We start from the raw sequence: 16,884 nt of genomic DNA, 5'->3' as shown, positions 1-16,884 counted from the left end.
TGATCTACACATCACTACAGTAATCCCAGTGATTCTGTCCACTTCTGTTCTCCAGAACTTGAACCTAATCCATCCTGATGCCCTTCTTCTGGATGGAGTTCTCAACACCTGGAAACCATTTGCTGCTGATGAGGACGGCTTCATGTAGGGCTTTCCTCAATGGTACCAGAGAAAGTTGTAGCTCAGTGGTTGAGGGTCTGGGATACTGATCGGAAAAGTTGGAGGTTCAAGCTCTGGTATTGTCAAGCTACCACTCTTGGGCCTTTGAGCAAGGCCTTTAACCCTCTGTGCTCCAGGGATGATATACCATTCTGACCCTGCGCCTCTGACCCCAGCTTCCTAACATCACTGGGATATGAAAAGGAATAATTTCACTTCACTGGAAATTACATGTGACAAGTAGAGATAAGATAAGAGCTTCTGCCAAATGTCATACAATGTAAATGTATTAACAGCAGTAAGAATGGACAAAACTATAAGGTGAGGTTGCAGCTTAGTGGTCAAGGCATTAGCTTTTCCAAAGGAAGTGAGTTCAACTCCTGAGCCCACAGGTAAGGCCCTTAACCCCATAACTGCTCAATTTTCTGAATGAGATAAATGTAAATCGCTCTGGAAAAGGGCACCTGCCAAATGCCATGAATGTAAGTAAAAAGGCCTTTAACTTTAAACCAAAAAAAAAAACTAGGAACTAGAAAACATTTACAGCATTCGACTTTATGTTGCAATCATGACTTTTGAACAAAACAGTTAATAGTTAAGGGCCTTGCTCAAGGGCCCAGCAATGTCCTCTAATCAGGAGTCCTAACCACTGAGCTACCACTTTCCAAGCTCAGAACAGGGGGAGATTTGTGAAACTGCCTCAATCCCCAGACTGATTTTTAAGGAACTTTAATTCGAGACCTGAGCAAATTTCATCAACCTAATGTTGAACAATTATGTACCAAACTAATGTACCAATTATTAGAACTCCAGTTATTCCGATCCGCCCTTATTCCCAATTTACTTCTCCAAAACACAGGTCAAGCTGACTCCCAGTTCTATAACTAACTCCATTACCTTCTTTGAAGCAAATGCAGACAAGATATGCCATTCTGTTCTTCCTATTCCTATTATTACACTTCATTTTCACTCTTTCCCTTCCATCTCCTTAATATGCATCTCTCTTCTTTCTGCACAAGACATCCAATACCTTCTCTCATCTCTCCACAATGCTCTCAAGACCTCATTTTGTTCAGCATTTTTACTGCGAATGACTGTGAAACATCTGCCCACATTCTGAGTGCCATAGTCATAACAATTTTGGGTGAAAACACACTTGATGTCTCAGTTGTTAGCAAGTGGGATCATTTTGCTTTCAAAATTCTGGTCTTTTTTATAATCAGAGGTTTCTCCTCTAGAATTCTAACCAGTCTGACTTCAAGGTGGTAAACTTCATGCTGCTGTTAATGAGAATGTTCATTCCATTAGATCAGCCAAACTATTGTCTGTCAGGATAGTGATTGATCTCTGAGCAACTTCTGACCACGATTCAGATGTACACCAGTTGGAGAAATGCTAATATAAATTCACATCTTCTCCAAGCACTGAGGACCCTTATCTCCTCCTTATGCTCCTGGTTGGATAATCTGATTCTTTGAAGGACATCTTCTTATGAATGGCCACTAATCGCAAATTCAGACTAAATTGCTATGAAATCCCTGGAGATGCACCCCCAAGTCAACATTTTCTTGAAGGTTTGTCCTTCCATTTTTCTCCATGGGTGTTATGTTTAGGTCTGGCAATTTATTCCTGGCATGTTTTTCTCTGCATTCCATCCGATTCCTTTCTACTGAAACAGAATGCAATTGGATTCCTTGCTTTTGACCCTCTGTGGTTCTATCACTGGCTCTTAATAGTTGCTCACATCAGATTTTAAACCCTGCAAAGACCTACAAAGAATATAATGGCTTTATGTGTCACATTGAAGCACATTGAGATTATTGCATCACATATCCCACTTTGCTAGAATCAGGCACTATATACCACCCTAGGGGAGGTGGCAGGTTAGGGGCAGAGGTGGAAAGTAACAAATTCCATTTATTTACGTTACTTTAATTGAGTATTGAGTTTTTTTTGTGTACTTCTACTTTTTAAAGCAATTTTTTTAATCTGTAATTTTAAGTATTTTTTCTTTAAAGTATTGCACTTCACTACACTTGAAATTATATCCATTTCTGATTAAGTAGATAAATAAATAAAAATAATGCAACAGGTAAAAAAAAAATATCATGCCCCGGAAATCTACTGCTCTGATTGTTTGATGGAGAACAAACTTGCACAAGAAAGAAAGATGCAGAGCAGTTATGCAGACGCAGATGAAAGCGAAACGTCGTTGAGGCAAAAGTTTTGCGCTAACTGTCCGAATTCTGAATCTGCATTTGCGATTTCACAAGTGCACAAAACACATAAACTTAAGTCATGAACTGTAGTTTTTTTCTTAGTTTTTTTTTTATTTGTAAAGGAAAAACAACTAGTTTGAAGATTTAAATCATCTTTCGAACTACACTAAAACCCCCCACCCCTCCCCTCACTGGTAAAAAAAACTCTGTAACTTCTACTCGAAATACACTTTAAAATTCATTTACTTGAGTAGATTTTTAGACCAGTAACTTTACTCATAGTTAAGTCAAATTTCATTGAAGTAACTTTTACTTGAGTAGAATATTTTATTACTCTTTCCGCCTTGGATTAAGGGTCTGGGTTACTCATCAGAAGGTCATGCTTTTAAGCCCCGGTATTAACAATGGCAACTTGGCATTGGTAAGATTTGAACCCATGAGCTCGCCAATGCCCAAAGCCCTCAGCAACCCAGAGCCTCAACTCAAGAGCCCCACCACTGCCTTCCCCCAACCCCCTCAAATCCAAATTTGGTGACTCCCTGCTCTGGATTATTTTCCTATCAAGCATGCCTCAACTTTACCCACCATTTCTCAAAGGTCTGCAAAGCTTTTCCTGGAAGCCTGAACAGCTAAATCAAGGTCTAAGGTTAACGGAAATGAAGATCTACGATTCTCCTCCACTGAACCCTTTAACACTGTAACAAGCACTGGTTCTGGACCTGAAAAAAAACTGTTTCTTTATTTTCTTCTTTACTAACTCCACTCTAACAGAGTTTCAGCAAGTGTAGAACAGCCATGCCCTTAACCAAATGACATGAAGATTGATTACAGGAACTCACAGAAGAAGCTTTAGCTTCCTGAGCCTTCTACTTTGTAGCAGATAACCAGGACTTTCATGAAAGGCTTCTAGATGAGAGATGTTGAATAATTGGGGGATGATGGATGACGCTTTGCTACAGAAAAGTCCTCAGTAATGGATAATGAGATTTATCACTTCTACACTATCAACATAAACTAAGACCTGTATAGCTGATTCGTGACTTATTATAATATATTGATGTAATTGTTTAAGAATTATTGTTTAAAAGGCTGAATCATGAATACAGAGATTGTGGAATTAAGATAAACGTTAGTCAAGTTTAATGAAAGGCCAAAGTGTGGAAAAAAGAAGGATCCGCTTACGATCCAAAACGTACAGCTCACAGGCAAAACAAGTTTATCATGCAGTGAGATAATGATTCAGAACCAGTAACAGGTTGTGCATCTCACACCGAGGCCTTCAGTGGTGCCCTACCTGAATCAATCCACCTCTTAATCTTTATTATGACACCACGTCTATAAAAACTATCAATATTATAGAGAAACGCAGTAAAACAGAGCGCTGCATCACAGACAGGAATCCCATACGGCGAGAATGAATGTCATCACTAAAGCAAGAAACCAAATGATCACAATTCAACACGTCTCCTTTTACTGCACAATCTCTTCTTTACTGTGAGTCATTGTGGAATGAAAAAACAGCTATTAAATCGAATATATTTGAGCTTGTGCAGTTTGCTACAGATGCGGGTTGCGAGCTCTGACTAGTGCGATCCAATCAAAAGACGTGAAAATGCAGACGTTATTGTACGGCTGAAATTGTGGTCTCATTGGACCTTCAATGGAAAGCTTTTGATAGGGTAGAGAGGGAGTATTAATTAGCTGGGTGAAATCATTTTTTTTATTTTTACATCACCACAATCCAGTATTTAAACATTTGCCTTCAAATTATTTTTCGTTGGAACATGGGACATGTCAAAGCTGCCCTTTGTCTCCATTCCTATTTGCCATTGGACATTGGGTTACTAGCCATTTCTTTGCGATACTCTACTTTATTAAGGGGTGTCATTAGGAATGGACATCGATGATCACTGAATGCAGACGATTTATTGCTCTATGTATCTGATCCTGTATCTGGTCTGCCTGGTGTCTTGTCCATTCTTGCTACATTCAGGTTCTCTTTTCTGAAACAACTGGCCCTTCTACATCACTTCCTTTGGATTAAGGTTCCTTGGTATTAATGTGACACGTACATTCTCAGGTCTTTTTTCTGCAAACTTTACACCACTCATGACCAAACGACGTCTGATCTTCAGAGAGGGAATAGTCTGCCTTTGTCTCTGATTGGGAAGATTACTGCTATTTAGATGAATGCCTCACTTTTTCTTTTTGTTTCTAACAATTCCCTTATTCCTACCTAAGCACTTGTTTGACTCATTAGACAAAGTGATTAATTTTTTCATTTGGGCATGGGGGGGATCTCATAAAAAAGGCCAGCGGTGGGCTGGCGCTACCACATTTTCACTTTTATTACTAGGCAGCACACCTTTATAAGATACAGTACTGGGTTGAGTCACCTCGTTTAGCATGGTGTTAGTTAGAAGCCCAGTCATGTTCTCCCTCGTCTTCAATATCTGCTCTTATATATTCTTCCCTTCCAATCAAAATGTCTTTGTATGTTAAAAATCCTGTTGTGTTTAACACTTAATTAAAATTTGCTATTAATTTAGGAAACCTTTCAAATTTATAACAACTTCTCCTTAAGGTCCACTATGTAACAATCATCTTTTTTCCTCCCTCATGTCTGGAAATTGTGGTATAGCAAAGGCTTTCACTGTTTTCTTGATTGGTATCTTTGGACTTCTAGATGAGGCATCACGGTTAAAGGAAGTTATTAGCTCCACATCATTGTTGGCCAGACGTCATCTTCTTCTACAGTGGACGTCCCACCTTCTTACTTACAACCTCTAAAAGACACGGGATTTTTCCTTCAACTTGAGAAAATTAAATTTACTCTGAAAGGTAACACTAAGTTTTTTTTTCAGAAATGTCAACCATTTCTTTCATAGTTCAGGCGAATTGTTTCTTTTTTTATTTATTTCCTTTGCTGTATAACTTGACAGTGTGTGTACGTGTTATATTTGTCAGTATACTTTGTTCCTTTCGCATGTAAAACTGTAAAATATTTGGAATTCTGTAGTGACCATTATGTGATTTATATAACATGTTACTAATAAAAATCCAAAAAAAGAAAAAAAGCAACATGTATTTGAAGCTACAGGAGACCTACAGCGCTGATTTCTGAAGGCCTTAAGGCAGATGCTTTAGACCTCGGCAACACATGATTGGACGGCTGAAATCTGATCGAATAAAAAAATGTATCGTATATACAGGCACTCCATGCAGCAGCGCACCTGAGAGAAACTCTATGGAATGAAGACAAATAGATAATAAATAATATTGTGAACAATTTTGCCCTTAAGTCTTTATCAATGAACACATGAAAACCTTAACATTGATGGAACTGTATTGAATGGATAATTTAATGTGTCACCCAGATGAGGATGGGTTCCCTTTTGACTCTGGTTTCTTTCAAGGTTTCTTCCCCATACCATCTCAGGAAGTTTTCCTCACCACGGTCACCAATGATTTGCTCATTAAGGATAAACTTATATAAAGTATTTAATGCTTTGATGATCTTGAAATGTATAATCTATTTAAACAATAGAATAATGTCTATTAGTAATAGAACCGTACAAATAACATTGAATTCTATTGAGTATTTCAGTCCAGTCCACACCCTGTGTATTGATTCAGTCAGAAATCCAACATCGCATGCTCGTCCAATGTTATAAATATCACTGAATAAATGATGAAACTTAATAAATTGTAAATGATTTCTGCAATACATTTCTGGAATGTTATTCTTGCCCTGTAGCATAGGCATTTTTCACTCAACCCAAAACCACGATTTTTCAGCTCGGTGGTGTGTAAAAGAATAAAATGAAATATTAAATCCTTGTGGGTCCTGAAGTTTTAATAACACTGAAATAAATGACATCATTCATTCATTTAAACACTACATCATTTAGATTCTAGAGATGATGAACAGAAAGGCAGAATGAGGGAAAGATTGGGACCAGGATTCTGTAGGTAAACACTTTATGGAGCTTTAATCTCTAAAAGTCAGAAACTCATCATCCTCCTGTTTGAATGCTTCACGTCGATATTTATTGTTCGCAGTAATATTGACCGTTACGAGGTGTCCTCACAGTGAAGCCACGGGACGAGTTGCACAACGATAGAATCATAAACTGCCAGTGTTTTAAATTGTTCTTTGGTTCACTTTATAAAGGAATAAAATATCAGAGAAATATTTTCTAACAGTGCAGCAACAAATCACAGGTTTATATCAATGTGCTGCTTCGAATACAGTATTTTCTTCCTAGTAATGACTTACACAGAGTGAATAAACTCGGGTCTGTTCGTCATACGTGGATTAATCAATTAGCTGCATTTTACTGTGGATGATTTGTCATTATCCAGGATTGTTTGATGAACCTCATTCTGGAGCATAGTTGGAACATAAGCTGAAACCTGCTCGGGAGCTGGTGGATTTCATGTAAAGAGGATTAGATCCTGGCTTTACAAATGTAATGCAGAAAGTCTGTCGCAGGAATGTTCTCTTCTTGTTAAGGAAGGTACAAAATAATATGGAGATCTTCCTGAAATCAACACGCCTTAATCATGTTCTTTGTAACCTTTAAGCAATACTTTGTCTGTCTGTCTGTCTGTCTGTCTGTCTGTCTGTCTGTCTGTCTGTCTGTCTGTCTGTCTGTCTGTCTGTCCATCCTCACCACATCCATAAACCTCCTCATTGGCTTTCCACTTTTTCTCCTCCTTTCTCCTTCCACTCCAACCCATGTAATGCAGAGATTTATAGAGCCGGCTTTGTGCACAGGGACATTGTCATGCTGGAACAGGTTTCCTATTTGAAGTGAAGGGGAAATTTTTAATGCATCCAAAGACATCCTATACAATTGTGTACCTCTAACAGTTTGGCTGAAAAAGTGTCTTAATATAGTGCAAAAGAAAAAAAATGTTTATGTGCAGTTCACCATCTTGCCACAAGGTGAAAACCCTCCAAAACACTCTAAAATGAATCTACTTTTTCAATTTTACGTCAGCAAGCATCTGTGACTTTTCTGTGATTTATCAGACATGATCCAAATTTTCAGAGATGGAGGTAGAAATGGGTTTGCTGCCACAGTAAAGTGTTTCAGAGAGCCAAGGCAGGCTGGTTTCGGGTCTGTAATTTTGTTATCACTTCAGATTAAATTCTCAGAACGATTTTCTCGAAGAAATGTACATAAGTGCTTTGGGTACAGGGAGTGATGTTAGAGTAGGACCGGATGATTACCAGTCAGCGCTGCAGTTACAGGGTCTGTGATTTTTGTTTTCAGTTTTGTACAGGTTTTACCAAAAAAATACCCAGACATGTTTACGCTGAACGCTCTGAGATCATCCGGTATCAGACATCAGTCATGGGGTGAATGATTTGCTTCGATCCGGCATTTCGCAAAACATTAAAACAATTTAATGTTAAACAGCTGTTTCATGATGTAGATATAATTATAGATTTTCCTGCCACATTTATATAATGTTAATATATTGGGCAATTATGTGCAATAATTTCAGTGCAATAATAATAATAATAATAATAATAACAATCCCAAGTTCCAATGCATCAAGTTCTGATCCTAAATCTTTCAATTCTTTCAACATTGTTTACATTTACATTTGTGGCATTCAGCAGACGCCCTCATCCAGAGCGACGTACAAAAGTGCTCTAGTCGAACATTTTCCCAGAAGAGTGGAGGATATTATAACAGCAAGTAGAAAACTAAATGTAGAACAGGATTACTTTGTTTTACCAAAGTAGCACATCACAAATGTTATGGTCAGGTGTCAAGTCAAGTCAAGTTTATTTCTATAGTGCTTTTCACAACAGACATTGTCTCAAAGCAGCTTTACAGGATTAACCAGTGAAGGTGATTTGTGTGAATTTGTCCCTGATGAGCAGCCGTGGCAACTGTGGTAAAGGAAAAACTCTCTTAGATGTAATGAGGAAGAAACCTTGAGAGGAACCAGACTCAAAAGGGGAACCTCATCCTCATTTGGGTGACATCAAGAGTTTGATTATAGTCTTTCAACAATACTGAACACTGGAGAGTGAGAACTAACATGAGCACTGGAGTGTAAGATTATAAGTGATGTTCTTTCTACAGTCTTATACAGTCATTTGAGATTATGGAACCAGGAGCTACTGAGCAACTCGTAAAATATCTCAACAATTTGAGATCATCCCAGATCCAACACCAGCTTCTTCATGCCAGAGCCTTTAAACACTCAAAGAGGTCCAGTGTCCAAACTGCACATGAAGTGGGATCCAACTGGTGCTGGTACATCTCTAGATAGTTCGGGATGTTTGTGAGCTTCTTTAAAGGTCCATAATCTTCATGAGGTGGGACGTGACAGGGGCTGGAGCAACCTCAGGATGCCTCGGGATGGGTAAAGAGAGAGAAGCAGTGGTGTCCACAAACATTTAGTCGTACTATATAAAGGATCCGGTGTGTAGCCACAACCATCAGACCGTACGGCGTAATAATAATAATAGAAATAATGATATTTACTCTTTTATTAGTCCCACCATGAAAAGAAGCACTGATAATTTGACATTTTATACATAACGGGAGTAAAATGAAAGATCGTGTCATTTCCTGGCATGTTTTTATTTATTTTTTTGATGAAAACGAGTGAATCGTGACTCATTTGGTCTTTTTTTTGCCTGTTGTTGTTACATTTGGGACTCTGGTTGTTTTTGGTTATCTTTCTGGGTGGCTTTTTTTTATTTCTGTGAAAAAAGCAGAGCCTCAGGGTGCAGCAGTTTATTTAGAGGTGCACACACACACACACACACACACACACACACACTGTGCCTGAGATCAGAGCCAGAGAATAACAGGACCTCCCTCTGTACATCCTGTTATCTTTGGCCTCTCCAGTCTGCCTAATTGAGACTGACAGAGCAGTTCGTTTTCTATTAGAGCCAACGAGTAACATGCATTTATCATTTAGCTGTAATTCATGAGCGTATTATCCGCCGCAGCGACCAACACAACACAAAACACCATTAACTGCATACACAAAAACAACCCAAACACTGACACACAAACAATCTGTTTTCCCCCACAAAAGTTTTCCATTCGCTACTCTCTAAGATAAAGATATATACACTTTCAGGTAAAAAAACAACATAAAAACAGCACCCGCCCGAAAAATTCCAGTAAATTGTGTGTGATGAAGAAAGACAAGCCGTGACTGATTTACAGAGACTCTGACTACAGGAGAAGGTTCTGTCATAATGGGAGGGTTTGGAGGATCAAACATACACTTTCAATTATGTTTTCTGCCTGGGCCAGGAAGAAACACACACACACACACACACACACACACACACACACACACTTTAAATTGCGATCATGTTACTGCTCTGTTTCCCTCTGTGATAATTTGATTATATCTTTTTTTTATGTACTCTGTCATTTTATTCCAATCCAATCCAATCCAGTCCAATTCTATCCTATCCCATCTTGTTCTATACGTTTATAAAACCGTTTCTAATCTAATCTACCCTATCCAATCCAATCCTTTTACAATAAGTATTCTAATCTATGCTACCTAATCCAATCTTATTATGTCTCATTTTATCCAATCCAATCCCTTTGTAACCTATTCTAATGTATCCAATCTATTCCAATTTTATGCAGTCCTATCCAATCCAATCCAACCCAATCTAAATCCTATCTCATCCATTTCCATTTAATCCAATCCAATTCAACACTATCTAATCCAATCCTGTTCTATACTATATTATCCGATCCTATCTTCTATCCAATCCAATCCAATCTAATCTAATCCAATCCCATAATATCCTATCCAGTCCAATCCTAAACTCTTGCACAAAGGGAATTCAGGAGCAATTCAAATCTATTAATCTATAAAAACGAAGTAGAATCCAATCAGGACGAACTCAGAGACACGAGTATCAGTCAGAGATGAAACCATGTGTAGAGCTTGAGATGTGTCTTTAGTGGCAGCCATTAAAATCACCCACTCAACCACTTAGAGCAGCTCATCAGACCAGTGTCACAACACACCCACAAACACACCCACACACACACACACACACACACACACACACACACACACACACACACACACACACACTCCTCAGAGTCTCTTATCGAGTCTTGTCTGTATTGATTCTGAAATGAGAGATTAATAATAATTTCAGCAGATTAGAAAAGACTCTAGAACACAAACAAACACACTCTACCCTATTTTACGATTCCTGTTCAATCCAGTACATTCTAGTCCCGTCTAATCCAGTCTGATCCAATTCAGTTCAGTTTAGTCCAAACCAATCAAATCTAGTCTATTACAGTCCAATGCAATTCAATTCAGTACAAACCAGTCCAATACAATACAATCCAGTCCAGTCAAGTCTAGTCCAATCCAGTCTAGACCAGTTCAGTTCAAACCAATCCAATCTATTCCAGTCCAAACAATCCAATCCATTCCAGTTCAGTTGAACCTAATCCAAGCTAGTCAAGACCAGTCCAATCCAGTGCAAACTAATTCAATCCAGTCTAGTCTTGTCTAGTCTAGTCTATTCTAGTCCAGTCCAGCAGTCCTGACTGCACCCAAGGCCTCCTCAGCTCAGCTACATCAGCTATATAAATCTCACACAAAATCTAATGGAACATCTTCCCGGAAAAGTGAAGCTTATTATAACAGCAAATTATGACTCAGTGTTGAATGAGATGTCAAAAAGCACATGCAAAACCTCTGTTCAGGTGTCCACAAACCTTTTTTTTTTACATAATGTATTTCGAATCTTATTCCAAAGTATACTGTAGAACCATCATTTTCCAGCTTGTTAGAAACCTTAGAGTGCAGGATCAGCCATGATATAGCGCCCCCAATGCAGCAGAGAGGATTAAACGCACTGCACAAGGGCCCAACACTGGCAGCTTGGCAATGTTGGAGCTTGAACCTATGCCCTTCTGATCAGAGGTTCTAAGGAGGTGGTAGCTTAGTGGTTAAGACATTGGTCTTTGGATCTGAAACTATACCAAGTTGCCATTCTTGTGCCTCTAAACAACTCACACTCTGGCTGTTTATAAGGCAGCACATTCCTTTAGGACGCTGATTAAGTTAACCACCAATCAGAATCCAGTATTCTGAGCTGAGTTCAGGAATAATCATAAAATCTGACATATAAGAAGTTCTGCCTCAATGCATCCCGGCAAGCATTTAATTAAAATAAGTTCTGATTTGTATTTAATGCATGGCGGTTTTACCTCCATTTTTCTGTCTATACAGCTGATCTATGGTTTTTTGTGTACCGGGATTCCCCTTTGGAAACCTTTGCCTGGAGCGACAGGCATGCCGCCGTGACTCGTCCTCCTCAGCAATGCTGCTAAAATCAATTCCCAGTCCCACGACTTTTCATTTTCGCTTTAGTCCATAACATCAATCTACCCAACAGGGACTGGCTGCTCCTTATCCTCTCTCTGTGCCTGTGTTTCGTGTCTCACTGCACTGGTGAGCCACTGCGAGGACGATGATGATTAAACCCTCAGATACGAGGCGAGAGATTGTACACTGAGAGCCAGCGTTCAGCTTTTAGATGTTCACAGAAAGAAATCAGAGAAAGCTCCAGATCATTTTACCTTCATTTCACTTCTAATTCAACTCTGTGATTATCGTGGCCTCAGATTCACTGGTGAGGTTACAGAAAGTAAAACCTGATCAGCTTTACACAATTAATTAATCAAATACGGAAAAGTGGAATGAAAGAAGGAAGGGGAAAAGGAAAGGGAAGGAAATAGGCAGGAAAAGGAAATCATCGAAATGATATAAAAATGAAGGGAAGAGAATGAAAGGAAAAAAATAAAGAACTTAGAAAGAATAATAAGAACAGTTTTAAGGAATTGCATGAAAGGAAAGAAACAAGAACAAATAAAAATATAAAGGAAATAAATAGAAAAAGAAAGGTGAATGAAAAGAAAAAGAAAAAGAAAAAGCACAAAAAAAGGAAAACATGAAGAAGAAATGAAAAGAAAATGGAATGAAAGGACTGGAACAAGAAGGAAAGAAAATAAAAAGGTAAAGAAAAGAAAGAAGGAGAAAGCAATGGGAAGAAAGAATAGAAATGGAAGGAAAAGATAAAAGAAATAAGAAAAAGAATTTATAAGGAGAAGAAATTCAAAGAAAATAAAGGTAATTGAATGAAAGAAACAAGAAAAAAAGAAAATCCATGAAGAGAAAAGAAAAAGAAAAGGAAAAAAATAAAAAGAACTTAGAAAGAATAATAAGAACAGTTTTAAGGAATTGCATGAAAGGAAAGAAACAAGAACAAATAAAAATATAAAGGAAATAAATAGAAAAAGAAAGGTGAATGAAAAGAAAAGTGGAAGAAATGAAAAGAAAATGGAATGAAAGGACTGGAACAAGAAGGAAAGAAAATAAAAAGGTAAAGAAAAAGAAAGAAGGAGAAAGCAATGGGAAGAAAGAATAGAAATGGAAGGAAAAGATAAAAGAAATAAGAAAAAGAATTTATAAGGAGAAGAAATTCAAAGAAAATAAAGGTAATTGAATGAAAGAAACAAGAAAAAAAGAAAATCCATGAAGAGAAAAGAAAAAGAAAAGGAAAAAAATAAAAAGAACTTAGAAAGAATAATAAGAACAGTTTTAAGGAATTGCATGAAAGGAAAGAAACAAGAACAAATAAAAATATAAAGGAAATAAATAGAAAAAGAAAGGTGAATGAAAAGAAAAAGAAAAAGAAAAAGCACAAAAAAAGGAAAACATGAAGAAGAAATGAAAAGAAAATGGAATGAAAGGACTGGAACAAGAAGGAAAGAAAATAAAAAGGTAAAGAAAAAGAAGAAGGAGAAAGCAATGGGAAGAAAGAATAGAAATGGAAGGAAAAGATAAAAGAAATAAGAAAAAGAATTTATAAGGAGAAGAAATTCAAAGAAAATAAAGGTAATTGAATGAAAGAAACAAGAAAAAAAGAAAATCCATGAAGAGAAAAGAAAAGGAAAAAATAAAGGAAAATGGCAATAAAAAAAGAAAACATAGGAAAAGAACAAACAAGGAAAAAGGAGGAAATGAAAAGAAAAGTGGAAGAAATGAAAAAAAGGAGTAGAATGAAAGAAAATAAACAAGAAGGAAAAAAATAAATGAAATTGAAAAAGAAAGAAAGAAAGAAACAAACAAACAAACAAAATGTAAATAAAAAAGAAATGAAAAAAAGGAAAAAGGGGGATATGAAATCCAAAAAAGAAGAAGGAGAATTAATAAAAAGAAAACAAAGGGACTAAAATAAAAATGGAGAATTTTGGGGTTTTGTTACATTAAAGGTTTTATTTGTATAATTTTGAAGAAAATAATTAATTTAATCCATTTTGGAATAAAGCTGTAAGTAGAACTGCATCAACTGATCAATAAAATACTGATATTTGTTGACGTTATCGACTAGTTGGCCTGCTGAAGTTATTATAACTGAAACTGCTGACGTTGCAGTTTAGCGTGACGGTAAGATACACAGCCGCTTGTGAAATGACGGCGAGTTCAGGGTCAAAGGCAGCAGGAAAAACTGTGTGTCACGGATGAAGGATCAGCACGATCAGCAAAAAGTGTCGAATCCTCATCATGTGTGAATGGTGTAGTTTAGTAAAGTGCTATTGTGTTTGTATCTTCAGGAAAGTCGCACTGGATCTGTTCTGTCGTGACTCCGAGCGTCAAGTGGCTCAATCAGTTCGCTCGCGACATCGTGATGATTCGATTACAACGGTGCCACAAACACTGAATCTACTAAACTCAACTAAAAGCTGCAAATAACAGCAGCAGTAAACGATCACATCTTTACTCACTGTTGTGCTTTTCAGCGACTGATTGTGCTTTTGATGCACATTTTTTCCTTTTTTTTTTTTTATGAAGTCTGTTTGCTCGCTGCGTTTCTCCTTCCGTTCTCTTTTTTTTACATCCGTCCACTACAGCAGTAACTCATCTGTTTTCATACGTGATTTACTGCGGCTACGCTCAAATGCCGTTTTCACTGTTTGTATTGTTTGTATATTTATTTTATGCACAAATCATTTTATTATGAAATGTAATTATATTCCAGATGCTTATATCTTAATCATAATAATACCTTTTATTTTATTTAAACCCTCAAGGACACCGTACAGTAGAGTCAAATCATAAAATCAAACAACAACAAACAGCTATTTAACTGTTCGAATTAATCTGAAAAAGCGAATCTGAACAGATGAGTTTTGAGGGATGATTTAAAAGTGTTCAGAAAGTCACAATTTTGTCTTGATTGTGGAACAGAATTCCAAAGATGAGAAGCAGCTAAATGCCCTAAACCACAAAGTGACTAAACAGGAAGAAGGTACAGTGATGGAAACAGATGAGGAAGATCTGAAAGTGCACTTTGTGGTGTATGGGGTGTAGGTGATAAAGAACAGGGAGATCTGCTCGATAGAGGAGGTTTAGTAATTATACGGGCAGCTGGGTTCTGGTCCAGATGAAGATTATGAAGGAGTTTGTGAGGAAACCCAAACAAAAGAGAGTTACAATAGTCCATGCGTGAGGTAACTAGAGGTTGTACATGAACAGATGTGAAATTGAATGCGAGAAACGTACAAAGACGGATGATGTTCAGCTGATGTTCTTTACAACTACACATAATGTGTGTATCTTTTTGTCAACTTTCCATCTGCAAATATCATCAAAAACAATACAAATGTTGATTTTCTGTACACAATTTACATCTTGTACACCTTGTTTTTAGAAAGAAACAAACCAGCATGAGTGAATTTGTTAAAAGAGAAATCCCACATGCACTCATGAAGCAGCCACTATAAGCTTTAAAATGTCTAAAATAAAGATCATTAAATTTTTATTTTTTAAGTACATTTTCACCTGTAAATATCCTGAATTACAGATTTACATTTCTGATCTGATTAATAAAACTGTAACATAACTAAATATTGGAAAAGTAAAGGTTGTGACTATTTCCCATATGAACTGTAAATATAATATAAAAAAACTCAAATGTTTGTCACAAATATTAACAAGTTCATTTACAGAAACTAAAATTTCATCCTCAGAATATGAAGTTAAAAGTGTGTGTGTAATTCTGTCAGCCATCATCCTGGATAGCAGGGGTCTGTGCTTTACACACACACACACACACACACACACACACACACACACACACATGCTCTCATCAGATGCTCATCAGAGCAGAGCTGCCAGTTGTGATTTGTGTCTGATGGTGTGAAATGGTGTGAAATTGTTTTTCCTGGTAATCACTTCAATCTTCTAACCACACACTCATTCATAAACATAACCATAAAAATAAACACACACACACACACACACACACACACACACACACACACACACACACACACACATAACCTGCTGTGGTCTTTAATAGGAGACCAGACTCTGACCTGCAAATTTGACGTGGAACTTGTTCTCAGGTTTGAGGATCTGGACATATAGAGGACAGTTGGGGGCAAAATCTTTCACCGCCCAAGCTCTGAGGATAGTCTGATGATCCTGAGAGAGAGAGAGAGAGAGAGAGAGAGAGAGAGAGAGGAAGTGGAAAAGAGAGAAAGAATAAATAGAGGATGATAGATAGAAAGACAATATTGCATGTAAAATAATTCATACCTATATGGTAACCAATAAAAACGATTAGAAAGAGACAGAGGGATGGAGAGATGAAGAAAACATAACAAACACAGAGAGAAAAAGGAAAAGATAGAGTGAGACAGAGACAGACAGCGATGAAGAGAGAGACGGTGATGAAGAATACATAGGGAGGAAGAGACAAATACAAATACAAATAGAAATGCAGATACAGACAGAGAAATATGAAACAGGACAGACAGTGAAACATAGAGACAAATAGTTAGATGTGGAGAAAGACAGAGACAAACAAGAAGTCACAGAGAAAAACAGAGCGATACAATGAGACATTGAGACAGACAGAGACAGAAAGTGAGATATTAAAAAGACAGAGACTGACAGTGAGACGTGGAGAAAGAAAGAGACAGACAGTGAGATGTGGAAAAAGACAGAGACAGACAGAGACACAATGGGACACAAAGAAAGACAGATACAGACAGTGAGATATAAAGAAAGACTCAGACAGAAGAGACATGGACAGAGAGGGAGAACGAGGGAGAATCAGTAGGAACATACAGCAGCAAGGCGATCCACTTCAAACCGGTTACTCAGGATAAAACAGGCCTCGGCATCATCCATTCTGCAGCCAATCAGAACACAGGGATGAGACAGAACCAGGAAGTGCAGGGCATTAGATACACACACACACTCCATAATGAAGAAAACAAAGAGGTAATGAGGGAGAGTGTTTAAGAGAGGAGAGAGAGAGAGAGAGAGAGAGAGAGAGAGAGAGAGAGAGAGAGAAGAGAGACAGAATGATTCACAGAGAGAAAGTAAGACAGTAGAAGAGACAGACACAAATAGACAGACAGAGATAGTAAGAGAGAAAGGCAGAAGAACAGATAGA

The 16,884-nt window shown here is 37.5% G+C and overlaps 1 protein-coding gene across 1 annotated transcript in view; it reads right to left on the bottom strand.

The window, feature by feature from the left end:
- LOC124376452 (potassium channel subfamily T member 2) overlaps nt 1–16,884 on the bottom strand; it is a 117,513-nt gene that overhangs the window by 32,894 nt on the left and 67,735 nt on the right. Inside the window, exons 13-14 of the mRNA XM_046835548.1 lie at nt 16,554–16,617; nt 15,797–15,905 (exon numbers count right to left, since the gene is read on the bottom strand). Of these exons, the coding sequence (XP_046691504.1) occupies nt 15,797–15,905; nt 16,554–16,617 (173 nt within the window). The remainder of the gene's footprint in view (nt 1–15,796; nt 15,906–16,553; nt 16,618–16,884) is intronic.

This window comes from Silurus meridionalis, chromosome 22, assembly GCF_014805685.1.
Source record: "Silurus meridionalis isolate SWU-2019-XX chromosome 22, ASM1480568v1, whole genome shotgun sequence".
NCBI classification, from domain to species: domain Eukaryota; kingdom Metazoa; phylum Chordata; class Actinopteri; order Siluriformes; family Siluridae; genus Silurus; species Silurus meridionalis.
The sequence above is the reverse complement of the archived record's forward strand: the minus strand, read 5'-3'. Positions and strand labels throughout refer to the sequence as shown.